The 27,996-nt window shown below is 51.5% G+C and overlaps 2 protein-coding genes and 1 long non-coding RNA gene across 4 annotated transcripts in view; 2 read left to right on the top strand and 1 right to left on the bottom strand.

The window, feature by feature from the left end:
• Positions 1 to 134, top strand: part of LOC144239111 (homeobox protein Nkx-6.3) — a 4,264-nt gene extending 4,130 nt beyond the window's left edge. The window contains exon 4 of the mRNA XM_077773113.1: positions 2 to 134. Coding sequence (XP_077629239.1) covers positions 2 to 134 — 133 coding nt within the window. The remainder of the gene's footprint in view (position 1) is intronic.
• An 8,932-nt stretch (positions 135 to 9,066) lies between these two features.
• On the top strand, positions 9,067 to 11,694 carry LOC144239076 (uncharacterized). The gene is made up of 3 exons (XR_013337304.1): positions 9,067 to 9,177; positions 9,338 to 9,519; positions 11,584 to 11,694. It is a non-coding gene; the product is annotated as an uncharacterized LOC144239076 (long non-coding RNA).
• Positions 11,695 to 16,892: 5,198 nt separating this feature from the next.
• Positions 16,893 to 27,996, bottom strand: part of GPAT4 (glycerol-3-phosphate acyltransferase 4) — a 32,991-nt gene continuing 21,887 nt past the window's right edge. Inside the window, exons 5-13 of one of the 2 annotated variants that reach the window (XM_077773084.1) lie at positions 27,914 to 27,988; positions 27,087 to 27,176; positions 26,813 to 26,906; positions 26,086 to 26,201; positions 24,962 to 25,017; positions 24,322 to 24,407; positions 19,949 to 20,077; positions 19,781 to 19,860; positions 16,893 to 17,868 (exon numbers count right to left, since the gene is read on the bottom strand). In XM_077773084.1, the coding sequence (XP_077629210.1) occupies positions 17,760 to 17,868; positions 19,781 to 19,860; positions 19,949 to 20,077; positions 24,322 to 24,407; positions 24,962 to 25,017; positions 26,086 to 26,201; positions 26,813 to 26,906; positions 27,087 to 27,176; positions 27,914 to 27,988 (835 nt within the window). In that variant the 3' untranslated portion in view covers positions 16,893 to 17,759. The remainder of the gene's footprint in view (positions 17,869 to 19,780; positions 19,861 to 19,948; positions 20,078 to 24,321; positions 24,408 to 24,961; positions 25,018 to 26,085; positions 26,202 to 26,812; positions 26,907 to 27,086; positions 27,177 to 27,913; positions 27,989 to 27,996) is intronic. The other variant, XM_077773085.1, reaches the window with a different exon arrangement.

The following is a 27,996-nucleotide window of genomic DNA, read 5'->3' on the forward strand; positions in this document are numbered from 1 at the left end:
GGCCCACGGAGAACGAAGACGACGAGTATAACAAGCCGCTGGACCCGGACTCGGACGACGAGAAGATCCGGCTGCTGCTGCGCAAGCACCGCGCCGCCTTCTCGGTGCTCAGCCTGGGCGCGCACAGCGTCTGACGCCCCCTCGCCCGCCCCCGCCCGCGCGTCTCTGCGGCTGCCGGGCCGCAGCCCCTCCCCTGCCCCGAGGGTGGGGTGGGGGGGTCCGGGGGCCGAGGGGTCCCCGGCGCCCAGNCCCAGACCTTGCCCTGCCAGCCCCGCAAACCCGTGAGCGCCCAGGTGGATGGAAGCGACCTGGCTGCGCGGCCAGGAAACGGACTGTGGGGTCCCAGACGTGCCGCTGTGAGCCGGCTGTGGGGGCCCACCCCCAGGGAGGCAGTTGGCCTGGGCAGAGGTCTCCCTTCTTCCCCGGGAGTTAGAAGACCAGCGTGCGGGTCCAGGTGGGCTACTGACCGACTGCAGAAGAAAAGATGGCACGTCCGGGTTCCCTCCTCGGACCTTGGCACAGGAGGGATCTCCCAGGAGAAGCCAGAACTAAATACAGGACCCCCTCCCGGAGGGGAAGCGGGTCCCAGCGAAGAAGAAACGCCCCTGGCACCCCAACTCAAGGATCACGCCCCTGGAGGGAGAAGTCCTCCTGGACTCCTTTCTCCACTTTGCCTTCAGCGGGGATTCTCCCAGAAGAAGCCACAAGAACCCCCCCACCCCCCACCCACCCAGGCTGGGAAAGAGGGAGTGAGAGGCAGAGAAAAATGGAGAGAATCCCAGGGGCTGGTGCTGCACCCCAGAGCCGCCCACCTGGGCTGCCCTCGGTGCAAGATCACCCGGGGAGAGGGGAGGGATGGCAACGCTGGAGGGAGGGGACCTCAGAACCCCCGGCTCCTCCAACTGGGGTACCCCACGGAGGAAGGGAGAGACCGTTGCAGGGAGAGGCTGTGGGACCCCAAGGCCCTCACCCCCCGGCCCCAGGCCCTTCCTTTCCTGAGACCGGCCCGCGGCCGGCGCAGCGGAGGGCACTGGCCCGCGGGGTGCTGTTTTTCAGCCCAGGTGAAGCTGAGCAGCGGCAGGTGGGAGGGGCTGGGGAAGGAGGGCGGGGCCTGCCCGGAGGAAGGCAGCCCGAGAGGGACGGAGCGTTTGCCCATCTTTACTGGCTTTAAAAAAATAAACGGTAAAAATAAAAGTCCCAGAAACCTCCCCACGGCTCGTGTGCTTCTACTGTGAAACTGGCCGTGGAGTCCCAGCCAAGCCAGCTATGAGGGGCTGAGGGCGGGGCTGTCTGCTCCCTTGCACAACACCGGGTCAATTTGGAATCTCATTGGTCAATGGCAGGCACTGGCCTAGGTGCGGAGAAACCCAAGACCTTAACTGGGCTCCTGGCCTCCCGGAATTCATAGCTTCGCGGGGGAGGGGGCGGGGGGGAGGATGAGGTTCCGTTTGGGAAACTAGGAACCATGAGAAAAAGATCATGGGGGAGAGAACAGAAGCACTGATATTAACTGAACACCTACCTACTAATTTCTCCCACGTAGAAGGCCCAGATTACATCACTTGCCCTCACAAGAAAATGAGGCGGTAGGCATTAGCCTCATTGTGTGGATGAGGAAACTGAGGCTCAGAAGTGATCTAAGCCAAGTCCCAGAAGTGGGACGAGGCAATCTGAGAGCGGATTCCAAGGCCGCCCGAGGCGCAGCCCTTCAAAGCCTTTTTACAAAGCCTGAAACACAAGAGGCTAAAACGAAGTGAGTTTTCAGGACCCTTCCAACTTTGATGATGCAAACACCGACGCTGCCGGGTAGCTAGTCACCTGCCCCTCTGCTGTCCCAAGTCCCTTGGGTCCCCAGGGTGGGAGGCTCTGGCCAGTGGAATGAATCAGCTTGGAGTGAGAACAAGGACAGGAGAAGACCTCAGCTGGGACCTCTTGGAAGCGGAGGCACTAATATTTCGTAATAACCCTAATGGACCCAGAGGCCAGGCATGACACAGGAACACGATGCTTTTAAGCTCTAACCCTCAGTCCAGTATGATGCCCACGCTCAGGGTCTCTCATAAGGTGGGAAGGAAGAGAGGCAGCTTCTAAGAACTGAGCACCATCTCTGTCGGCTCCTGGCCACCGGCTGCATTGAAGAGCCCTCCACTGACATATGTGTCCCGAGTGGGGCCCTGCAGCCAGGCTGCGGCTGGCTCGACAGTGGCCTGGGAGGCCGCGAGGATTCACTCCGCACAGCCCCAAAATGAAAAACTGCCGTGGGCTCCGGGAGCCAGGCACTGCCCCGGGAGCGTGGGGCCTGCAGGCCGGGAAGGAGCTGCCAACCGAATCCAGGTGCGAAGTCATGAAGCCCGTGGGGAGGAAGAAGCCAGTGACCCAAAACATCGTGCTGGTTTGCTTTTTTCGTCGGCAGATTAAAATCCTAACTGCTCTCTGATCGCTGTAATTCTTGTATGTCTGATTCAAGTTGTCTGGGGCCAGCATTAAGTCAAGCCTGGGGAATGTTTGGGTTTTTAAAAATTTGTTTGCTTTTCCCCCTGGGAAAAACATTTGCTGAGACATTGGCCGAGCTAGTCAAAATCTTCCCCAATCTCAAAATTCTGGGACACGCCTGCCATTGGAAACTCTGGCTCAAAGACGCCATCTTCCCAGTTGTCTCTCCCGCCTCATTCCTGCTGGTGTGGGCAGCCTGAGTGCGGGCACCAAGCCAGGCAGAGGTACTGCCTCCCAGTGCTTTCTGAAATGGGAGAATAGCCCAAGCTGGACGGCCTGGATCCTGAGGGGAATTTGGAATAAGTCCTGTCTCTGCAGATGTGCTTGTGTGTGTGTGTGTGTGTGTGTGTGTGTGTGTGTGTGTGTGTTGCTGGGGAGAATTCAAGGCCGGGGTACTTCATCTGTCATAAAGAAACCTTAAGCCCTAGACATTTTATGCCCGGTTACAAAAGGGATTTCTTGAACATCCTGAGTTAAACAAAAACCCAAAGTTATTTTGGAAATTTGGTGCTTCTTGCATCAACATCACAACCTTCTCAGGGATGAGACAGGGGGAAGAAATTAAATCCTATGCTCCCAGCAGCCGCAGAGCCCTGCTCTAACGGGCAGCCCAGGAAGCTCTAGCAGGCAGGCACGGCCACGGCCGTCCTACCTGCGGTTCCCAAAGTTAGAAGGGCTCAGGACATGTCCCAGCCGGGCTGGCTGCAAGTAGTGGGGTGAGAGTGTCTTACCAGGTTAAGAACAGCCACGTGCTGATCGCTATGATTAAAAAACAAGATGGGGCACTGGAATTCCACTTCTGGGAACCCCTCCTCACACTCAGGCCACCCCTGGGGGCTGTGGCTGGACCCGATTTTTTTCTTGCAGCCTAGCATCGGGGACTGTGTTCAGTTACAGCTGGGCCCACATGCCGGCTCCACTACTCGGTGTCCAGGCACAAGTTCCTCAGCCTCTGGGCCTCCGTATACTCATCTGTGAGACAGGAGTGATTTGTGCAGACCCTGCAAGGGCTCCGTGGGATCAGAGCTAATGAGGGTGGCTCAGCACTACCTGCCACGTTATCCAAAGAGGGCTTTGGAGGCTGACAGTCTCCATGTCACCAACCAATAGCTGGGTCGTTGTGACCCAGTTAGGTAGTTTCTGGAAACCCACTTTCCTCATCTATAAAATGGGGCTGACCACCCACTCTGCTAGACTGAGGAGATGATTAAAGGAAATCATGTACAACGCACCGGACCGCGTGGGCACTTAAATGTGAGTCTGCTCATGCTTTCTCCTTCCTCCTCGAATTCATGCCTCCAGGCAGTGCTAGAACCAGTGCGAAGCAGGTCTTCTCAACAAGGGACCAGCTCCATACTCCTGTCAGTCGTCCAGCCCCAGCAGGTCACCTGCTATCTGGAAGTCTACGGAAGGACTTGTGTGTGATCGGGTTCATTGGCCGGCAAGCTGCCAGAGATTCTGGGCTCCCGGACAGGGCACTTCAGGAGGAGGAGGGCCGATTCCAGCTTGCAGATAGAGGTGTTTCTTCAGGGACAGACGGTACTTTTATAGAAATGTTAGCTGGCCTCTAGGCAGGGCAAGCCTGGTACGGGGAGGGATTCCCACCGCTTCCCAGGGCTTCTGCATGCCTGGGGTCCCCATTACTTGGCCTGCCTGGCCCCGAGGCGTCTGGATCTGTCTGTTCTGCTGAAAAGCCTGGCCCCTCTAAGACATGATCTGGGCACCAGCCGCAGCCTCACCTGGGAACTTGGTAGGAACGCAGACCCGCAGGCCCCTTTTCCAGAATCTGCGTCTTTACCAGATCCCCCATACCTGGCTCCTATGCACATCATGCACGCCACAGTGCGAGAGGGTCCAGAGTGGGTATGACTGTGGGAATGTGTGGGGATACTTCTTCACTTCTTTTCGCAGAGCACAGAGTATGGCCCAAACTACCCAGTTTGGTAGTTGTTCAATGGATGTAGAGGAGTCTCAGTACAGTCATAGCACTTGAGACCCGATTGTGGGCAAAATTGTTTGAAGTTCTGAGGACAAAGAAGTAGCTACCAGCAGGGGCTCCCACCGCCCTCCTAGGCAGGGCTGGAGCCCCTCAGCTGCAAGACTAGAGCCGAGATGCGGGCTGGCAAGCGAGCAGCGGCCGACAGGAAGAAACAAGAATTTCAGAGCAGAGCCCTCCATGGACTTTTGGTCATATGACTGAAAGCCCGATGTAGGTTCGAGGTCTTTGAAGACAGCACTGTGGTTCATGTTCGCAACGATATCCCAGAGCTGTCAGAAGGATTAAACTGTGCTCTTCTTGTTCTGCAGAACATGGCCAGAAGAGCAGAATATTTTAGAAGGATTTTCATTGGGAAATTATTTTGCTTACAACAGTTCACTCTCTGATGATGCTAAGGTAAACAAAATGGTACCAAATTAAAAAACAATAAAAGGTGTGCTGTTCTGACTATTAGATCATGTCTTTTCCACTCGGTTCAGAGGGTGGGTTGGGAGTCTAAGGAGGAGTTTAGTGCAGACCTGTGGTAGGAAGGACTTGTCATTCAGGAGGCAGAGGTCATGGGAATGAGGCTGAAGGCACCCCCGTGGTCACCTTGTCCCCAGGCCAAGAGCACTGGCATCAGGCCAGGATGCCAAAGAGACATTTGTTTGTTCCTTATACTGCAGAAGAAGACTCCAGCACCTTCTATAAAAGGGACCCCTTCTAAATGCTTTACTCACATCCACACATTTGTCTTCTAACAGCCATGTACGATTTAGTACCCCCATTTTCCAGAAGAAGCAGCTGAGGCAGAGAAATGAACTAATAGATGCCAAGTCCATGGATACTCAGTAGTGATTCTGCTCAATTTCAACATCATGCCCTACCTCTCGCTGCACTGACCACATCCACCACGGCTCCCGCGGTTGCTTCCTGCTAACATTTATTAAACATGCATGGTTCTGTGCCCTGTTCCAGGGGCTTCTCTCATTTCATTGTCAAAAAAACAAAACAAAACAACCCACATGAAATTAGCACCATTATTGTACCCATTTTATAGCCAAGAACATTGGGACCCAGAGAAGTTAAGTAAGTTGCCCTAGGTCACACGGCATAAGGCAATCAGACTGACTCGAGCTTCCACTTTTAACTAACATAAAAAGGGAAAGAGAGAGGGGCCACTTCAATTAAGTCTGGGCTGTGAACTGTTTAAAAAGAAAATTAGGATTACATGTGTTATAAATTAAAGCCCATGCAGTCAACATTTGAGATCTGTTTTTTGCCTGGCACTATGTTTATTGCTGGGAGTCCCAATAGGGGACAAGCCCCCTGGCCTACTGATGCTCACAGTCTAGCAGAAGGAGATCAGTTGCCAAAAAAGACTGTCTTCAAAGGGAGAGGGGCCCTAAGGAGGCAGCAGTTAAGGATTAGAGAGAATTTATTTTAAAAAATTTTATTATGTTTATTTTGAGAGAAAGAGAGAGAGAGCGCGCGCGAGTGGGGCAGGGGCAGAGAGAGAGGGAGACAGAATCGGAAGCAGGCTCCAGGTTCTGAGCTAGGGGCTCCAACTCACAAACGTGAGATCATGACCTGAGGTGAAGCCAGACACTCAACTGACTGCGTCACCCAGGCGCCCCAGAGAGAATTTAATTAATGTCAATGCACGTTAATAAAAATGCAATACTCTGTTGATCCATGAGACACCGTATTTCATCAAAAGCAGCATATCTTTTATCATATAAGGAGCACTAGGAGGCACCTGGGTGGCTCAGTAGACTGAGTGTCTGACTCTTGATTTTGGCTCAGGTCACGATTCCAAGATCTTGTGATTAGCCCATGTCAGACTCTGCACTGAGCATGGAGCCTCCTAAGATTCTCTCTCTCTCTCTCTCTCTCTCTCTCTCTCTGTCTCCCTCTTCCTCTGCCCCTCTCTGCTCCACATGTTCTCATTCTAAAAAAATTTTTCTTCAAAAAGAATCACTAGAATAGGGGCACCTGGGTGGCTTAGTCGGTTAGGCGTCCGACTTTCGCTTAGGTCATGATCTCGCAGTTCGTGGGTTTGAGCCCCGCGTCGGGCTCTGTGCTGACTGCCAGCTCAGAGCCTGGAGCCTGTTTCAGTCTGTGACTCCCTCTCTCTCTGACCCTCCCCTGCTCACGCTGTCTCTCTCTCTCTTCTAAAAAAAAAAAAAAAAAAGAATCACCAGAATAAAGGCAACCTTCATTAGGAAGAATCACTCACTCTTACTATATGACCTAAAAATTAGAATTTATGGAATATGAATGAAAAACAATGACTAAATCCCCACTAGAAACAATAACACAATAATACCAAACTCGCTATAGCATTCCATACACTTGCATGTACATTACTTCATTTGATTCTCTGAGAGACTGGGCACCAGCTTTTATCCCCATTTTGCATATGAGCAAACTGAGATCTATCCAAGATCCAAATTTCTTGTCTTCTAGGTCCAGGCTGTGTGTCCTCAGTTGTGTAAAGACCTGAAATCTACAGAGGACAGAAATCCTCTAATCAAAGACATGCTGATCCAATGCACTGTAGCGCACAACTACAGCAAACGGCATTTTTCTTGGTGTGCCTTCTGCTGCTTGGCAATTGACTGCCGGTGCCTCCAGGGGGGCAGCTAGGACACAGCCAGGGAAGATGTTCATCGAGGCAGTTTCCCAAGCTCTCCTGACATAGGATTTGTCAGGCATACAGATTCCCAGGGCCCTTCTGGATCTTCTGACTCAGTTGGGAGAGATATGTCCCTGGGATGTGGCTGGAGAACAAATGCCCCAGGGCCCTGGACTGGACAGATCTGACAAATAGTGATTTCAGAAACCCAACTCGATGTAAACCCACGTTTCGGCTCTCCCTGCCCATTTTGGAGTTATTCACAATGACCTGCATTGGGTTCTGTGTTATGTGACATTCCCTCTTTCCTGGTGACAAAGACTCGAAGAGCCAGAAGGCGGCAGGGATGGAAGGTAAGCTGCAAAGGGTCTGGATCGTCTTCCCAACGAAAGAGGGAGGGATGGCATTCAGGTCTCCTGCTGCGGAATCCGCTCTGTGGCTGTGATACTTGTGAGAAGGTCAAATATAATCAAACCATCAAGGGTTCCTGGGAGGGACCCTGCTCTAACAAATTTCCTAAACCATTGCCGCTGTGTTCTGGAAAGAAGGCAATGTCGGGCTTGCAGTTCTAATACTGCTTTCGCTGGGGCCACCACATGGCAAGGTGGGAAGAGCCAGGGCGAGAGGGGTGGGTGGGTCAGGTGCTGGAGAGCTGTAAAGCTCGGTGGATGACAGCGTCCACGCTCACTGCCGGTAGTGACCGGGCTCAGTGCACTTCTGTGGTTTGGGCTTGCCTGGCACTGACCCTTGCCTTTGTCTGGTAAGGCCACCCTGATGTTTCTACGGTAAAAGCACCCTCCTGGCCTTGTTTCACTGATCTAGTGTGGGCGGGCTGACCCCACCTCCATCACCAGGCATACATGAGTGACACAGTCCTAAGCCAATCAGTGAATGCCACCTCTCTGGTCATGTGATAGATTGGTTCTGGGACGGGCCTGAGGCTCAGTTCCAGCCAATGAGCAGGGGCACAGGTTGTTTTCAGATTTACCTGTCTTCCCTCTCTACCTGCCCGGTTCTGGCTGCTGCGGCCATCTTTCCTCTGTGAAGGGGGGGCACCCGCCTAAGGAGGGAGCCAACCAGGGGAGGAACTAGGGCCGAGAGGCGGCGGGAGAGCGGGATTGAATGGGTTAGACTGTGTCAGGCCCAAACTCAGCCAGGCCTCATCTGCCCCCAGCCTTTTCGGGAGACAATACCCTTTTGTCTTGAGTCTTGTTGAATTGGGTTTCTACAATTTATAACAGAAAGAACACTAACAGTAAAAAAAAAAAAAAAAAAATTTTTTTAATTCCTTGGTTTGCTTATAGGCTGGTCCTGCCAGAGGGCCTGTAACATGGGGTACATGGACAAAGGGGAGCTGTCCTGGGTTAGAATTCTCCAGAGTTCCTTCCCTCCCACCTGTGACCTGAACTCTGGGTCCGACCCTTTTCCTCTCTTCCCTCCGCAGCCTCCCCGGCTCAGCTCAGATGGCCATGCTGCAATGCATGGACCACCCTTAGTGACAGAAAGGGACTGGATGAAGCGATCCCTCCCCTCCTCAGTGCTTCTTAGTTCGGAGTCTTGCTCGAATTCCAGAAGAGAGCAGCACCTGGCTCCCCTGGGGACTGCCTCTCCGGCTCTTGGAGGGTCTGTAGGCCAGGTGCCTTGGCAGAGATGGGCTGCTGTGACCGTGCCACGCACAAGGGTCAGGAAGTCTCCAGAGCCCCGACAGTGCACGGGACAGTGCACGGAAGAGCAGCGGCTGGGACTGGAGTGTCTCCACCCCAGTAGCCCCTCCCCCACCCCATCTGCCCTGCCCAGAAGGGTCGAGCTGTAGGGCTCCCTCTTGCCCTATTTAAACCCTGCAGCGTCACAGACCGAAGCTGCTGGAATCCAGCCTAGTTACCACATCGCTTCCGTCGCTCCCCTCACGTCATCAGGCGTCCTCCATTGTCCTGATGCTCCTGTGTCCGCAGCCCCACCTCAGAAGCCCTGGCCTGGCCTGTACTATTTGTTACTCTTCAGAGCGATGAACCAAAGGCCGACCCTCCCTTTGATGACCCCCTTGGGTGCACATGGGGCAAGGACCCAGGTGAGAAGAGGGCTTCAGTGAGACAGGCAGGGGAGGGGTGGGCTGACCACAGACCCGTGTGCAGGTCTCTTGAGAAGGTCTCCTTGTCAGTAACAACCCCCTGAGGGGGGAAATAGTTCCCCTTCTTTAGCCAGTAATTTGCTCACCCCGTTTCTTCCAGGGGAAGGAGCCAGCACCCGAACAGGGACGATGATGCTGGAAGTGGTGGAAGTGGCCGGCCGTCCTCCAGGAGTAGTAGTTTGCCAGCCTCCTTCCCCTCGGCCAACCCAGAAGGCATGCCTTCCAAAGCCCCCCTCATTAGGGCCTCTGAGCAGGCAAACAAACATCATTAATCTTGGCAAAGTGAGTGAAAGCACATTCACCTGTCCAAGCAAGAGAATTAATGTTGTGTCAATAGGAAATTAGTGTTTACCTCTGGCCTTTACATCTTCCCTCTGCTACAAAGAGCCCAGGGCGGACCGGCCCAAGTGCAAGACCATAGTTAGAGGAAAGAAAAACAAAACCTCGAGCACAGGGGCCGGCCTGGGGCTGTGCTGGATGGGATGCCGGGTGACAGGAGAGGCCCGGCTGAGAGTGAGTTCTCAGGTGCAGGGAGAGCACAGGAGAGATTCCCAGCCTCAGACAAGGTGAGTGGTGACAGCGGTGCCTTGGGGTCAGAGATTCTCACTGCACTGTGAGCCTTACTGGACATGCTGCCCTCACCCTGATGGACAAAAGTGGCCGCAGGGGACTCTGTTTTCTCTCCGGTACACAGGGTTATGATCCCTCACACCAGGCAGTCAGTGCATGTAGGTTGAATGGGGCAATGCTATTGGTCAAGGGCCTGCTGTTTATTGAGCACCTACTAGGTCCCAGCTACTGTGTGTTGATTGATAGAGATTCTCTAAGAATCCTACAAAGAAGGAATTTTGCCTTTTCCTCAGCGAAAGATGAGACTGCAGTGCAGAAAAATTCAATAGGCTAGCCTCAGGGTCACCTCCAGGGAAGAGGGGAGGCAGATTTGAATCTGGGTCTGACTCCAAAGCCCCCGTTTTCCCTAATAATGGTCACGCACACTTTCACACCAGGGAGGATTGGCCACTGCATGTGAGGTCAAGTGTAAAGACAGGAAGTCTCTGAGAAAGCCTCCTGGGTCATTCTGTGTTCTTCCTATCCCCCAGGAATGCCTCACGGTTGGGGGCTGGGTCAGAGAGAGGCCGGGCTGGGCCGGCCAACTGCAGAGTGTGAGGGTGTGTGCGTGCCTGTGTGCCCCAGGAAAAGGAACCAAACAAGCCGATAAGATCTCTCGTTTCCAGAGCAAAGCACCAATTAAACACAAGGCAGATGTGAGCAAATAAAGCTGTGGCGTCCAGAGAGAAAATCAATACTAGATTATATGCCCTAGCCCAATCATATACCAATTAATACAGAGCGGGTGGGGCTGGGTGCTGGGGGGAAGATAAGGCGGCGGGCCAGCATGCAGGCGCTGACCATGCCTGCCCCCACTGTCTGGACTTGGGGCTCATACCCCTTCCCTCCTCAGGTGGGGGCTGCCGGCCCTGATTCTAAAGGGCTGTGCCTGAGGTCTCTGGGGGGCAGCTTGTGTGAGCGGGGGCAGCTTGGGGAAGTGGGGGAGGGTAAAATGAGATGTCCTTTAGTCTCGGAGGCTCAGAAGGAAGGAAGAAGCGCATAGAGATGCTTCAGGAGGGTGTCATCCCCTGGGATGGCACAGACAGTTCGGAGCGGCTGTTTGATGTTTGGTTTGGCACGTAAAAAATAAGGCACTCGCTTTTGGAAAGTCCTAGAAAATCAGGCAAAAATGGGAAAACCGGAAATGAAATTTATATCCCTAAGAAATGATATTGAAGCCCCTGGTTATTCTGTCCATGTTTTTATTTAATTCAGAAAGTACAGCCGAGAAGTTAATAAATGATTTTCAAGAGGGGTGATAAAAGATAAATGGCAAGGGTTCACAGCACAGGACCAACCAGGTGACTGTGGGGGTGGGGTTGTCCAGAACATTCTGTGGAAAGGCTTCAGGTTCATCACCAGGGTGCCAGGGACAAGGCAGTGTGACACACAGAGCCACCTGCCAATGGAGAGAGTTTACCAAGTTTAGCAGGCTCCCTGTCCCCGGGGAGGTGGCTTTGGCAACATCGGAAGGACAAATCAAAGGTGCCGACGTCCCGGCGAGAGGAAATCTGGCTGTGGGCGGGGTGCCCGGCTGCAAGGACAGTCACAGAGCATGAATTCCTGCCCTCATGGGGATCAGGACACATGGCTGCAGAGCAAGTACGCCCTTCCACAAAAATTCCAGTGCTCTTGGTGAGACGAGACCCCATGCTGTGTGGGAAGCAGAAAACAAAAGTGGAAGGAAAGGTGAGAAATTAGTGATGCAAAGGGCACCTGCTTCCATTTCCCCTGCAGGAACCCCTCTGCCCAGCTTCCCTCCGGTTCCTCGAATACTCACGGACGGTCGCAAGCCCCAGAGGCAAGGATCCTCTGCAAGCGGGACTTCTGTGGGCCAAGGACTGTTGCATGCCAAAGAAAAACGAAATTTGCTAGCCGAATATTTTTTAGACATTTTGCAAGATGCACGGCCTCCCTGACAATTTTTAATGTACTAACTGCCTGGTCCAGTGAGCTGATTAATTGGTGCTGGAGAGATCAATAAAAAACAGAAAATTAAAACAATTTTAAAGTGATTAAGTAGTTTAACACCTGTCTCCCGTCACGTCAGCGCAGGAAGAAAAATAAAGCAGGTGTCGAAGGGGCCTCCTGAAGCAAGAGAAAACAGCGCCTGCCTCGGAGAAATGACAAATCACAGCTGGCGGATCAATCTGAGTGCAGGCAGCCCTTCCCCAAGCCCACCGCAGCAGCGGGCGGGAACCAGAGACCCCCAGGAGGCTGGGCACCTCCCCTGGTCGCTGCTCCTTCCGAGTGGAGCCGTTCCTCAGCTAGGGAGGAACAAGTGTCTGTCCAGACCCTGAAAACAGGGCAGGAGGGAGCGAGGGGAGCGCGGAACATCTTGGCCTAGAACTCTGGGTGGGATGAGACGGGAAGGCACCAGCTAACCTTCTCCTGACCTCCCTTCCAGCCAGTCAGAGCTGAATCTGTGCTATGTGGAGGGGTTCAAGGACATGAAGATGCATTTGGGGGAGCTGGGGGCTCAAGAGAGGGAAACCCACTGTCGTAGCTCTCTAGGATTAGCTTCAGGGCTCTACCCTTACTCCCTCCCAACCTCCACCTTCTGGCCGCTACTGCCTGGCTGTACCTACAGGTGTGCAGGTACCTGCTCTGATGGCCTAAATGTCCCTTGTAACTCTTCTGGGCCAGGCTCACTCCCCTTGCCCCCCACCCCGCATTGGCAGCCTCAATGGAAGCCGAGTTACTCCTGTTCCACAGTTTACTGTATTTGACTCCAGATGACCAGAAATAAATTCAGAGCTCAAGAAACCGTATGTGGTTCTTCTTCTAACAGCAGAGTGCAAAGAACTCGGACCGGGAAGTGAAGTGAGGGGGAATTCACAAAGGCGAGAGGTAAACCCGAGTGAAACATTTTACAAGTCTCCTGTTTTACCTTGAAAGTAGACTTGAATTTTGCACACCCAAAGTGCAGAATATAATAAATAATACTCGTGTTCTAGCACCCCAGGACAGCTCACTGGGGGTTGGGCTCAAGCCTTAGGGACCAGCCTTCTGCACTTGGGGGCGGGATGGGCCACGCCCCTAAAACCCCGCATTATTCTCACCTGCTTGCTGGGCCAGTCACACATTTATTTTCTGCTTTCTAGCTTCCTGTTCACCTTCAAGGTTCCCTTGAAGCTTTCCCCACCAAGACCAGGATGGAAAAGGAACTCCAAGCAACAAAAGAAACCTTGCAGCATGTTTGAAACATTAAATTTTAAACACGTTTAAAAGCGTGATGTAAACAAGTAACAAACTGTTTAAAACATCAAAGTCCTCAGCTGAACTTCTTACTAGCAATCCTCACTTTGCAAGCCTTCCTATTAACACCTGTCACAGTAAACAGGCATGGAAAAGGAGTCACACCAGTAGAGGCCAGGGTCAAGGAGTTGCAGCTGTGTTTTAACCAACGCGTTTTACTGGCCGTCTTTTCCTCCTTTCTCCTACTTCCTTCTGGGCTGGGAGCTCTGCTTCTGTATTCAGTGTTTGGGCCTCTCTGTACACAACAGTCCGTTTGGGGCCGTCTTAGTCTCCAGGAAAACTTGTCAAGCCCTTTCCAGCAAATTTTATGCCGATGCCAAGTTTACACAGAGATTTCCAGTTGCTTCACCTATTGGCCCACTTTTAAAAATCATCTGTACAGCCAAGATCTCCACGTAAGAGATAAACTGTCTCTTGGCACTTCCTGCCACAAGATGGGACTCTGGAGACCCGGCCGGGGATGGAAGCAAACAGTCCCCAGCTTTTCTCATGGATCCCAAGTGCCCGCTTGCCAAGGGTAGCCCCCTCTGGAAGCGGCCTCCGGGCCGCCCAGGCTCTGTGCTTCCCGCAATGCCAGCAGGGGGGCCCAGCCCAGGTACCTCACCGCTCTCGGAAGCAAACACAAAGTTCTTGACTCCGTGGCGGGTGCCCTCGGGCCTGCGGCTGCTCCCTGTAGAGTCTGGATCAGGCTGACGAAGATAAAGTTTCCCCGGGCCCAAGTTCCAAACTCGGCTGTTTTGTTTCTGTTAAAATGCAATTGTTTTTCTCTGGAGTGTGCGGTGACTGCTCAGCGTCAGGAAGATGTATGAAAACCTCCACTTCAATTCAGCATCCCTTTTCTCCCAGACAAACACGGTCGGATTTTAATAAATCAAAGAGCCACACTGTTTAATAAAAATTTATTGACTTACAAGTGATTATTTATCAAAAGACCATTAATAGCAGGTGCTGAAATGATGTGTTACTGGGTGGTGCTGGGGAGACTAATAGGAAATCAATGCAGCTGGCCGGCCAGAATGCATATGAGAAGCCCACCCCCCCATCGGCGAGCGCAATTTCACCGGCAAAACACACCAGACGCTACCCCTGGTGCAATGAAAAGTTCTCCCTTTTTATTTATCGTTTACAAATGAAATGATCAATACTTTTAATCTAGAGCAAAATTTATTAACTTTCCCATCGGAGAGAGACATATTGACTGGGGGGAGAGGGGGTGTTAGTGCAGTGGAAGATGGATGGCTGGATGGTCGTCTCAGCCTGCCACGAGCCAGTGTGCATGCAGCCGCTTTCCCGCCTGCAGGTGCCAGGCCACACGGGGTGAGTGTGACTGGAGAAATCGAGTCTGGCCACCCAAGAGGCTCGGTGGGCAGGCATGACCTGCGACACGGTGGACTCGCTCACGTGTCTCGGACGTGGGGAGCATCTATCCCACAGACCACCGAGTTTTGGGTCAATTCTGGGGCGGAGCAGCAGGGTCTGCAGACCCAGAACACTTCTGCACGACAGCAGGGTGAGGTGCTGCCGTGAAGGGCTGGGACAGGACCGTGCTGAGGACTGGGGGCTGGGCTGGGCATTCGGGGCTCTGGGGAGTGCTCCCGGCCAGTCTTTTTAAATCTCTGAAGGGCAGCAATAGGGAGCGGGGGCTGACACAGTAAGGAACCAAGTTCCAAAAAGTTGGTTGTACTGCCTACAAGGACATCATCCCAAACCGCTCCGTCAGGCTGAGCTCCGGCATGGCTGGCAGCCTTCTACTGAGCTTCCTCTGACAGGGGAATTTTACTTTTTTGAAAAATGCCTTCTCTAACGAACTAGCTGGGGGGTGGGTGTGGGGGTGGGATCTCTTATTTGAGTGAAAACAGCTGATATCCACATTTGAAGCCGCCCAGCCACACTTCACCAGGACACTGGGGCCCCTCTGGTGGAGTCAAGTTTCACTAGCCCAGATGTTCTGGAGAAATCAGATGGATACCAACGGACTTACTTCTGAACCAGATGACTTTAGAACTCAGAGTTAAAGTTTGAGCCATGGGTTTAAAAGTTACCGACACTTGAGGTGGAGAGAGCTTTGGAAGCTGTCTAGCCCAAGTCCTTCACTGCGGATCAGGAAATCAAGAAAAAAAAGAACAGCAAATGAGTAGCAGCTTTGGAAGGGGGATTAGAAGCTGGCCAGTGCTCACCCCACTAATTGATGCCGTTCGGTTCGTTTTATTCCAGGGTCATCCTCATTGGTTGCTAAGATCCTGAGGGCGAGAGCACTCTGTACTTGACTCCGCTTACAGGATTCTGTTGTTATTCCTAGGTGGTGTGAGGTTTTACAACCCAAGACCTGGCCAGTCATCCCCGACTGAACACACCTGCCTTACGGATAATGGGGGGCCTGTGGGGCCCCGGTTACAGAGGATGGTGTAGTCTGGGGACTCTCCATGCTTGTGACAAGCACGAAATGAAAGTTTTTGAGATTGCTTTCTTTGGGGTGTAATTCACATCCCTGGCACCTAGTAAAACAGTAGCATGAGCCTCGCCTAGTTCTCACTAGTATTTCTCTCTCACACGGCAGTGACTCTAACCCCACTCTTGGAATCCTCCGCCGCGTCAACAACAGATAGGCCCGTTTTTGTAGTTTCTTGTTTTCTCCCATGGTTTTCAGCACGCCGATGAAAACCATGATGCAGACGTACTAAACAGCAGACAGCTCTTTAAAAACTTTTAAAAAGGGAACTTGATCTTTAAGTCCAATTTTAAAGATCATCCCAGATGGCTGTTAAAACACACTTAACACTCTAAACATCGCCTCCTCTAAAGGCTGAAAACCACTGTTTACTCGTGGTCAAACAGTTCATAAGAGGCTGTTCCTTACAGTCAAACAGTGTTTTTATTTGAGGGAAAAATCCCTTCACGCTAGCCAGAGCGAGAGGGCAGGTAAGAGGAAAGGGAGGCTAGTAAGGGAGGAAAAGGAACAGGAAGCAGTCGGGGCAGGAGTCAGACCAAGGGCAGAAAAGACAAAGTGCTATCAAGTCAGCGGCTCAGGAGCAGGGCTCTCTTTCCACATCATCCCCAGTCATGGGCCAGAGGGTGGCCTCGGAGTGGCGCCCCTTACGACAGCTGGTGCGAATCCGGACAGGTGGCATGAAGGGGGTCATGGCCAAGCCATGCGGAGCCAGGGGAGGGAGTGGGGACGGATGGATGGATGGGTGAATGGGGGGCGCTGAGGCATCTCTCTCTCTCTCGTTAGGGATGTGAAATTGGTAGACCCTAGAAGCCAGAACCAGCAAGGCTTGCTTGGCTTCGGAGCCGCCCTCACAGTGACTGTAGGTGGATGCAGGAGCCCCGCGGAGCCCGCAGCTCCCCTCTGGCTGTGGGCGAGCCCACACGCAGCCAGTCCCCACCCGGCCCCCTCACCAACCCTTCCGAAGCCTGTTCCTTCCTTGCCCCCGTATGTCCTTGTTGCTTTCCACTGTCCTTACATCCAGACTGCCTGCCTCGTCTGCTCTTTCCCCAATCCCAACAAACAGCACTGCTAAACATGTCTCTAATACCTGCCGCACCCAACCGCGGAGAAATCCACAGCTCATCTGTGCTGAAATTCCAAGTTAACCAGAGAGACAGGCAAACATCTGACGGGAGCAGCAGCTCCTTCTGAACAACACTATGCTCGTTCCAGAAGTCAGGTGGGTTCCCTACAGGCATGGGGTTGTGGTCAAGTCAGAGACCTGTAACTGCCGTAAGGGACACGTTACTGAGGGCTGCAGCCAGGGGAGACAGAGGGAAGGGAAAAACCCCTCAGTTCGTTGACCTTCAAAGACAATTTTATTTACTCACAAAAACCAACCCAAAGCCCTCTGCAGCAGCTCTGAGCTCAGACCTTGTCCTGCCACGTTTCACGGACCTACACTTGTAACACTGAGCAACTTGTCCTTCAAAGTAGCACTTCAATCCCCACAACAACCCTGTGAGGTAGGTATCACCACCCTTCCCCTCCTGAGCCAGGTTACAGATGGGGAAACTGAGGCACGAGTTAACAAAGAGCAAGTCACACGGGAGTTCAGGGTTAGCACTGGAGCTGGAACACAAAACGACTCTTGGTTCCCACCACACACCAGTCACCGGTCCACCGTGCTTCTCACGGTCCCGTCTGGTGACTGCCCACGGCGGCGGCAGCACAGGAACGAAAACTTCGCTTTGCCGGGAGCCCCTGCAGACAACAGTTTTCCTTTCATCCGGTCTGCAGAGCTCCGGGGCGGGCGGCACTGCCTGGGCGGGGGCTCCTCACGCCAGGCGGGCCCTTCCCCAGCACAGGCCCTGGCACGGGGCATCTGCAACAGACCGAACACTGGCCAGCGGCCGATTCCTCCCCACTACTCAGTCCCACGTGCGTGCGGGTGGACAGGGGACTTTAATGGCATTCCTCCAACGGACGCACCATAAAGAGACAAGAAGGCGTCTCATCCCGGGCAGTGGCGCCCGCTTCCGCCGGCGAGCCCAGGGGCCCGCGGGGCGGTCCCGAAGAAGCTGGAGTCCTGGGCTCCAGGGCGGCCCGAGGAGTCCCGCAGGTGGCAAGGACGCAGCAGTGGGGGTGGCGGGGGGCGGCGGCGGCTCCAGCTGGCCGGCGGGTCAGGTCCGCAAGTGGCGGCTCCAGCCAGGGCTGAGGCCTGGGCTCAGGACCGGCTTCTGTCCTCATGGTTCCCAACGATCATCTTGCTGTACAGCTTCTGCTGCTCCTCTTTGAACGTGTCCTTCACCTTCTCCCTCTTCAGCCCACCATCCCTGATGAGAGAAAGGCTGGTGTCAGAGCAAAGGCATCCCGCCCACCCCTGCGTCACAGCCAGCCACACCACGCTGCTCCAAACCCAAGAACGTGTCAGAAATAAAAGCACCCCGTGGCTCTCTCCCTCCCGTGGTGACCTCGGATGGTGAGCCTGCACACCCCAACTCCACTACTTCTACCTCACAGCTCTCACTCTTGCCCTGGGGTCAGAACTCACCACTCACTGAAACCTACCAAGGAGTTTGCAATTCTTTCTACTCACTCACCCTCACCTTACAAAAGATAAAGGAGGTATTCTGGGATCCTGGAACGTGAGCCAAGCTTTAAGAAATAGTGAGACTGTAATGAATCTGCAAATCTGATCTGGGGAATAAAATCTGTAAATTCAGACCCAGGGGATTCTGCAAATTCGTGCCAACAACAAACAAGGGGCATTGCCAAGTCCCGACTTCTCCTGTGGCTGTGGCATGGTGCTGCAAAGGAATCCGAGTCACCGTCAGGGTCCTGGGCTGTAGTCAACTCCCTACACTTGCATTTGCTTCTTCAAAGTCCCACTCCCACTCGTCACCCCAGCCGCTTGCCTACACCCTAGAATGAACATCTCCCACGGTCAACAACTGACGGAGCCCATGTCCACCTTGAAGCTGTCTGCTACAGTCCTTTTCCCCTGTGAGTTATGGAGGCGGTCGTGGCAGAGAAAGTCTGGACGGACCAGACGCTGATGCTCTTACATCCGCGGCCCCTTTACAAGCCATGGCCAAGGTAGTCGCGCTGGTCGTTCTAAGGCCTTGTGGACAGGGCACGCGGGACAGTGGTGAGCATCCCAGGTCCGGCAGCCTTGCAGACCGGAGTTCAAAGTGTGGCTCCACTGCTGGCTCTGTGACTCTGGAAATAGTCACCTGACCTGACTGCGGGTGTCCCATCTGTAAGATGGGAGTAACAATCCTCATACTGCAGGCTCCTGCTGTGAGGACGGCGTGAGTGCACCACCCAGAGCAGCAGCAGCACAGCATCTGGCTGGCGAGGAGCGCTCGATAAAGGGAAGCAATTTTTAAAAGGGCCAAACCTGAGAACCATGCCATTACCACACGTCAGTGTAAAATTTGAATTTCTAAATTCTTCTCCCATAATGGCCACTTAAGTCAAACGCCCTACAGAGCTCACCCTTGAGCTTAAAACCAAAGGTCCTAGGGGGTGGAACGATTTCCCTGAAGCGGCATTCCTGTTCTTTGGAGGCTGTCTCCTATTCTGGTGTAAGGGTCTGCAACTACAGCCCAGGGGTCAAATCCAGTCTGGTAACTATAACTGTTCTGACCAAGTCTTACTGGCACACAGGCGTGCTCCTGTTTACATGCTGTCGCTGGTCATGTCACACTACAATGGCAGACTTAGGCTGTTACAACGGAGGCCACACAATGACCCACAGAGTCTAAAGTATTTACTGACTCTTCACAGAGAAAGTTTGCCATCTGCTGCTCTAATAGGTAACAAGCGAAATACAATACATGAAACTTCTGCCTTTCCAAGGATGGTCCAGTTTTGCCAAGTGTACAAGGCCAGAGAGCCCAGTACTTCTACGAACTTCCCAGACCAACATCAGGTCAGCCCTTCCAAAGGACCGGGACTGTCTGCGAGCTCTGGGAGACTAATACAAACCCAGAAGGCGCACAACTGACTCCTTCAGTCCAGGCATGCTGGGCTCCGGGTTCCCCAAAGTTAAGGGAGCGTGGGGCACTTCTGAGTGGGAACGAGGAGGAAGGAGTCAAACTGTTCACTCTCCCAGGCTGGCAAGCCCAATTCTTCACACCAGGGAGAGGGCGGATCCTTTGCAAATGGAGTCGGCAATTCAGTGTCAGCTTCCAAAATTCACATCCTGCTGAACTCAGCTGATAAAACCCAGCTCTGACTCACCAAAGCAGGTCCACGAGCCCTCCCTGCCTGGCAATGGCGGATTTCACCCTATTTGCAAACTGGACGGCATCTTCATCAGTCTGTGAGAAAGAACAAATGAGATCACTCAACACAGGCCGACGTCACATAGGCGTTAAGTGCAGACTTCTGCATGGTGTGGGTACCTACCTCTCTGGTCATGGGAGGCAGGTACCAAACACTGCAGACAATGGCCCAGCTGGTCATCATTCTCAGCAGGTACGTTACCATCCCATATTTGCTGCTGTTCCAGAAGGCATCGCCAAACTGAGGGTCATACTGAAAAACAGTGGAAAACTGGATGGTAAGAAGGCAGTAGTTCTAATGAGGTGGTGTTATTGACAGCAACTTTTGTGAACACATCATCTGGGGCAGTATCCGTACCAGAAAGCTGCTCTCACACCCCTCCACAAACACTTCTGAAGCGAGTCTACACCCAAACAGTTGTGACCTCTAGCAACATGAACACCTAGACTGACTCAGATTCTGCTGTAGATCATTAGGGAGGACTCCCCCATTTGCCTTCCTCCAATAATGTCCTCCCTGGCTTTGATCCATTTCAGATCTTACTCATTTATAGGTAGGTATATGTAGTTATTAACATTGTTTAAGCAGATCAAAACCAAAGAGAAGAGGATTAGTCACTCCCATACCTCCAGTTCCCAGACCCAGCCACTACGACATCCCACCATCCCTGCCCCACCTATCCCGCCCCTGCTCACAAGCCCTATCTCCAACATGGTGTCCTTCACTCCTCAATGCTTCTAGGCTCAGAGATACTCCCTCACATCACCACCAAGTTTCTAAGATCATTTCTTGTACTCCAGACCAAGGAGAAAACGGCAAAGCTTATGACATGCCTCTGTAATTATCCCTCTAACAAAGCTAGTTATCTGTGTAAGCGGGAGGCTCTGCTCTGATCACATGGCCAGCGTTCTAGAGTGAACGGGGCGTGGATGGCTCACGAGGGCCGGCTGCCCTTCCCACCAAGCGGCAGGCTCACCAGAGACTCTGTTTTGCCAGTGACTCTACTGGAGCCTAAGGCTGTACTCCGGTGGCATTTTGTGGGAAACGTGGCTGACACTGTGACCCGCAGTCTCACTGACAAGAATTTAAGCGGCAGGTAAGCAGTGTGGGAGGGCCGCGCAAGCTATCGAAGCAGCAGCAAAAGGAACGCAGTCCTCGAAGGCAATGACCGAACCGGGTGTGCTGCCACCACCAGCATGTGTCTGACGGGCTCTCACAGACACGACGTCAGACTGTAATTATAATGTAAAGAGGGGGACCGGCGTGGGGACAATTAGAAAGAGGCAGTTATCCCACAGGACCTAGGTGCCACCGGGTCAGAAATGCCCTTCCCCCCCGAGAAGCTCAAGAGGGAACACTGGCAGGGACGCTGTGGGGACTCTGGCACCAGACAGGCTGGGGCTGGGTTTGATCTTTTTTAAGGCTTTTCAAGCCATTTTATGATTCTCAGAACAGAAATTGGATAGTTATGCCTAGTTGTGGACCTGACTACAGGAAGGAAGACATTTAGATTATGTTACACACTCAACTAAGAAATTTAAATTTAACTACAGAAAGCTTTGTGAGTTTATATTCTAAGAGCAAAGGGAAATAAAGGAGAAGAACGAGTTTTAAATAGAAGCTAATGTTTAAAAACTGCACAGAGAAATGAAACTGTTCAAGCACAATTTTTTTCTCCATTTAAAACTGGCATTCCTTTGAATGGCTATCCCTAATCTACTACTTATGGCTTGCAATTTATAATCAGAAGGAAGTTACAAACCCCTATAAGAATCTCTCTGCAACACTATCACCAATAACAGTATGGAAAGAGCCCAAATGCCCATGCAAAGATGAACTGATAAAGAAGATGTGGTTTATACAATGGAATACTCCTCACAATCAAAAAGAATGATACCTTGCCAATCGGCAACATCGTGGACGGAACTAGAAGGTATTTATTATTCTAAGCGAAAAAAGTCCGAGAAAGACAAGTACCATCTGATTCCATTCATATGTGGAATTTAAGAAACACAACAGAAGAACATAGGGGAAGGGAAGGGAAAGTAAGATAAAAAGAGAGAGGAAGGAAACCATAAGAGACTCGTAAATACACAGAACAAACTGAGGGAAGGTTGCTGGCGGGATGCTGGGTGGGGAAGGGGCTAAATGGGGGATGGGCATTGAGGAGGGCACTTGCTGCGATGAGCACTGGGTGTTCTACGTAAGCGATGAGTCACTGAGTTCTACTCCTGAAACCACGGCTATACTTTATGTTCACTAACCTGAATTTAAATAAATTTTTTAAAAAAAGAAAAAAGAAGCTAATGTTTACGTTTTGAAGACACTGGTGTTGTATTTTATAAGTCCTATATAGACTAAATAGCTGATGTTATGTGTGAGAGCACTCTGTTTACAGTCACTTTTCCGTTCAGTGTCTGGGCAGACACCGTAAGAGAGAAAAACAAGGCAAAAACTCAAAAAGCAATCAATTTCTCAAAGTCAACTAATGGCTTAATTTTGGTGCAAATGTAGTAAGAGCCTTGAAATTGTTCAGATTATCCCAACTTGATTACCAATGGAGGCTTTATAATGACTAGCAAAGTTGTTGTAGAGCAAAGGTGGTTTTTTTTGTTTGTTTTTTGTTTTCTCTGAGAGGGGAAGAAAGCTCGAGTTGGAGAGGGGCAGAGGAAGCGAGAGAATCTTAAACAGGCTCCATGCTCAGCGGGGAGCCCAATGCGGACTCCATCCCACAACCCTGAGTTCATGACCTGAGCCAAAATCAAGTCGGATGCTCAACGGACTCAGGCGCCCTGAGCATAAGTTTTTAATCATAAGTGGTCTTTAATAACTTTGTGGATGGAATGAAATTATATGTAAAATTTACATGTCTTTTGGGGCACCTGAGTGGCTCAGTCGGTTAAGTGTCTGACTTTGGCTTGGGTCATGATCTTGCAGTTTGCGGGTTCGAGCCCCACACTGGGCTCGTTGCTGTCAGCGAAGAACCCACTTTGGATCCTGTCCCTCTCTCTGCCCCTACCCTACTTGCGCGCTCTCAAAAAATAAACATTTAAAAAAAAAAAAAAAAAAGATGAAAAATGTACATGCCTTTTTCTTTGGAGAGGAGCCCTAACTCCCCGACCCAAGCGTCCACCTCTCAAAACTGGTCAAGAACCACTGCTCCACAGAAGGTTTCCGGAACAAAGGGTGGTTCTCAAGCGTGGTTCAAACCAGCACATCAGCAGCACCAGAACGGGTTAGCAATGCAAGCTCAGAAACACCCAACAACCTGCATCTTCCCAGCCCCTCCTGGGGATGCTGACGCAACTATGAAGGACCGATGTTCTGGAGCGAGCAGGGACTTCCTTCTTATAAACACATACAGAGCAATGCTCGACGCCTAGTGCAGTAAAATGCAGGATGGCACGCTGGTGACACAAACACCGCTCCCCAGGACCTCCCCCACGGCAGACACTGCAAACGGACTGCTTTCTTTCTTGCCGTTCCTCCGCACGTCGCTCGGGCAGCCCTAACCCATGGATCGGTTAGTTACCCCACAGCCACTGCCCAGCTGCCGTTCCCGCCCTGGCGCTCTGCTCCCTGGTAAAGGGGAGGGCTGGGGAGTGTCTGCTTACCCGGGAGAAACCCCTCTGCCTCCTGCACCAGCTGTGCTGGCAAATGACAGTGATTCTTTAACAGAATGTGCTGCAAACAACAGGCAGACCCTTGCAAAAGTAAGGAGACTAACTTCTAAGTATAACTGACACAGATTTACTCCGTTTGACCCTGATCTTTCAACTTCAATTCTCTAAACGTACTGACCGCAGCCTGTGGTGTTTAGAAATCATAATACTCTTTTAGAAATACTACAATGCATGTATTTATAAAGTCAGAAGGACATGAAGGAGGACAGGAAGGAGAAGAGAGAGAAACTGGTGGAATCCTGTCCTCCCAGTCAGTGGTCCCAGCACCCGCAAGGCAGGGGAGCAGCCTAGATAAGCACTTCGGGTGCATTTCATCTCTATGAACTGTCCCTGGTATATAAAGTGACAGCACAACCAAAGCAGTGAGCAGTCTCTCCCTTCAGTATAAGGACACATCTGGGGCTGTCGTGCTGGCCTCTCCACTGAGTGCGCAAATCCAGCCGGGCCGCACCCACGCTCCCTGTGGCAGGCCTCCTCAAGGGGAGTGCCTTGCGTTCCTGGGGGCTTTATGAAGAGGTAGTAAGTAGGGGGGGCGACATGCAAAGCGTGTGAAGGGTCTGCCATTTCCTGAATCTGGTGGTGGCAGCAAGGTGTGGGCTCAAATCGGCTGTTCTTCATTCGGTCCCTCTGCTGCCCCTTCTAATGGGCAAGTTCACGGTCCCCTCCTACAGCACACTCTACCCACACTAGCCCAGCCCAAGCCACTCCACTGGACCATTGACCCGCTGAGCACGACACCAGCTTCTTCCTCTCACCGTGTCCCATTCATGGCATCTGCGGTAACGACCACATGCCCCCTCAGAGGCCTTGTACCTTGATAGCAACAGGGTAAACCGTAGCTCCGATTTCAAAACTTCCTTTTTTGAACATCATCACGGATGTATTATTGATGCAGGTTCCTAAAATGCAGAAGAGAGTAAAATGCTATTACTTTTGGTCCTTTACCTCAGAAACTAGGAGTTTAAGAACTAAATACAGTAAGAAAACCCCTCCTAATGGCTCTCCAAACAGGATCTGTCATCTCCCTAGCTTCTGAATGAACACCTAAAAGGGAAAAGCAAGACACTGTACCGTTCCTTACTCTGCTATTACAGGATCACTTTCCTAACTAACACAGCCAGCTGACATAAAAGGCCAGAGCCACTCCACAGACCTGGGAGGTCCCAGTAAGAATCTACAAGAAGCCGAGACCCCACTGGCAATACTATAGCAGGGGTTCCTGCATTAGGAAAGGTCACACTATGGCACTTAGTCCAAATTCTGACTTGCCTGAGTTTTCAGTCCTACAACTAATTGAGAGGGGGACCAAACATTATTCAGTGAAACGAGAGGACCCCAGCAAGGGTCGAGGGATTTGGTCTGAGGTAATGGCAGAGTCATCACCCTGCATGGCCCTCTTCCCTCCCCACCCTCCCCACCCAGAAACTCTCTGCAGCGATCAAGCCCTCCTTACCCTCTGGGAAGATGAGGATGGGTAGCTTGCTTTTATCCTGCACATGCTCAGTCAGTCTTTAGAAGAGACAAACAGAACAAAGGTTCAGACAGCCTTACATCCATCATCACCAATGCACTTAAAAACAACCTACGCAGATGTCACGGGGGATGGCGTATATAAGTTAGCAAATATGACTATCTTTATAGACCCACAGCCTAAATCTCATGAAGACGACACTTATAATAACACGGAGAAAATCAGATATATTTAACTCCTACAACTATTCAATGAAGTCTTAACATCTATGTAGAGGACACTGCTCACACCTGGGGCTACCAAAGAACGTGCCTGCCACAGGGCCCTGTAAATCGCACCCACTCAACACCTGCTACTGGACTCCTGGACCCCCTAACAGCCATGCTTGGCTGGACCTACAGCCCACCTGGCTTCACACCGCCCCTGATGCGGTAAAGGGAGTCCAACGGCAGGCCTGTCTGCCCCGTGGAACATGGCCTCACCTGAGTCTTCCCCGCTCCCCAGTCCCTGCACGCTCTGGCTAGTACTAACACCAGGTCTGCCTTTCTTTCAAGCCTGAACACAGAGCAGCACTTTGTCTCATTGCCTCAAGTGGGTTTTTATTTGTAATTATGAGTTCATCTTGAGATTTCAGATAGTGTTAAAAGTTCTTATGTTCAGGGGTGTCTGCGTAGCTCAGCTGGTTAAGCGTCTGACTTCGGCTCAGGTCACGATCTTACAGTTGATGGGTTGGAGCCCTGCATTGGGCTCTGAGCTGTCAGCACAGAGGCTGCTTTGAGTTCTGTGTCTTTCTCTCTGCCCTTCCTTTTCTCATGCTGTCTCTCTCAAAAACTGAATAAACATTAAAAAAATTTTTCTTAAAGTTCATATGTTTATCACAATGAGTACAAGGAATAAAAAAGGTTAATAGAGGTTACTAACTTGACAAATTATAGTAGGCTTTCTATACTTTTTATAGTCCATATTTTAGGGAAAAAATGTTTTACTATGAAAGCAGTATAGGCTCAGTGTAGAAGACACTATAATTCCACTGTGGAGGGACAACTACCCCTAAAATGCAGACATTCTAACTGGTCACACAGAGCAACAGCATTTCGTTCATTTACCTTTTAGCCACCAGGTGGCGATCTTTCACTTCAGACCGCTCGAACCAGACGTGTGGGCAGGCCTTCACCATGGCTCTCTGAATCACACCCATGAGTCCCCCGTGCACTTGACCCACCTAACCTCACACAAGGGAATAACTGGGAGTGAAACCATCCTCACACAAATCCCCACCCTGTGGAGAAAGCCCCATATCCCAAAAGGAAAGTACCCCAACCTCTCACACTCTAACATTTTAATGATCAACAAATTTCTCACTATGAAAACACCATCGCTGGACTCGCTGAATCTTACATTTTGCCTTTTAATCAGCGAAAGCAAAAACATGTAATTGAAAACATTGCTGAAAGCGCTAAAAAGAACTAATGGAGCTGAGCAATACCTTGTGTAAAAATGCTTTCCCCGGGCTGATTGTCCAATGCCCTCAAACCCAGTCCTTTCAAATCCTCCTCCCCTGTCCTTCACCCCTTTCCGTGGTCTGCCTAAACATCCAAGTCTAATCTCCAACCACACTCAGTTATTCTGCTCAGAATACTTCCTAGCAAGGTCCCAAGGAGTTCTTAAAGCAATAGAAACAAAGGCGACAATCTAGGTTGGGGCCCACGTATCAAAACATGGCTCCATGTTTACAGCCTTAGGTAAGAGCTCTCTGAAGGGACCAGAAGCGTCCGAGCCCTGAGCATTCTGAAGTTCTTACTTGCCCACGAAAGAACCAGAAGGAGGTCTTACCATGGCGTAGTAGCCATCACTGGCCAAAATGATGACATCAATAGGGGAGGTGTGATTGGCCACACAGATGCCACCGTTTCTAGGCCTGTTTTCCCTGTGTTTAAAATATACGCAAAGCAACAAGAATTCATGGGTAACAGTTCGCGTGGAACTCGGCCCTCACCTCGCAGCTCCATCGGCTCTGAGAGCTCAGAAGAGCCTCCCGCTGGCCGGCTGCAGGTAGGTCGTGTTTTGCCAGCGCTATTTCCCTCCACATCATACAAAGCGACCTCACCTGTCATGGTAAGTAATGATGGCTGTCAGGGCTCGCACGCAGATCCGGTAACACATTAAGTGAACGTGTTTACTCAGGAACTCCTTAAACCTGATACGACAGGACAAAGATTTTTGTTTTTATATTACACACAGGAAGGCAGGAAAAGTCACCGACTCTAACAATGTAATTATCACTGCCTACTGTCTTTTATGACTGTGAAGTATTTTTTATAAATATTGGTGGATATGATGAAACTACTCTGTTAACAGTGTCTTCCTGCCTGCCTGTGAGGAAACAAAGAAATGAGGAGAATTACTTAAATTAATGGGTTTAGAGTTTACTGCCCTCAGATGTCTGCCACAGGTGAGTCTCCTCAAGTCTTTCTTCCTTCCCAGCCAACACCTAGAGGCAGGGCAAAGGACAGAGGGTCTGACCTCACCAGCCCAGGGAAGAAGAGAGCTAGCTCTAGAACTTCCAGAAGGAACATATTTCTCTTCAAACAACAACAACAACAACAACAACACAAAAAAGCCCTACCTACATTTCTTATCCTCTTATCAATTTATCGACACAGCAGAATGCTCAAAACTAAACGTGCTGTAAAATCTGCTGGCGCTGAACTCCACGGCTGTGAGTGTCCTCCCTTTAACGTGGGAAGAGTGTCAGTGTCCGAGGGCAAAAGAACACAGTCACAGATCAAGACTAGTAAAAACAAAACAAAAAACCCACAATCTTCGTGCTGACGCCATTATCGCTGGCTTATCTATCTATCTAAGATGCTGTGGATCTGCCTGTCCCTAAAGGAGTGGCCCGGCTGGAGCCACCATCCGTGGACGCGGACTCACCTCCCGTTTGGCAGGTATCCCACCACGGTGGTGCCTACCACCAGAAGGCTAATCCCAGTGAAAGCAAGAGCTATCCTGTAAGA

This window comes from Crocuta crocuta, unplaced genomic scaffold (assembly GCF_008692635.1).
Source record: "Crocuta crocuta isolate KB4526 unplaced genomic scaffold, BGI_CrCroc_1.0 scaffold177, whole genome shotgun sequence".
In the NCBI taxonomy this organism is placed as follows: domain Eukaryota; kingdom Metazoa; phylum Chordata; class Mammalia; order Carnivora; family Hyaenidae; genus Crocuta; species Crocuta crocuta.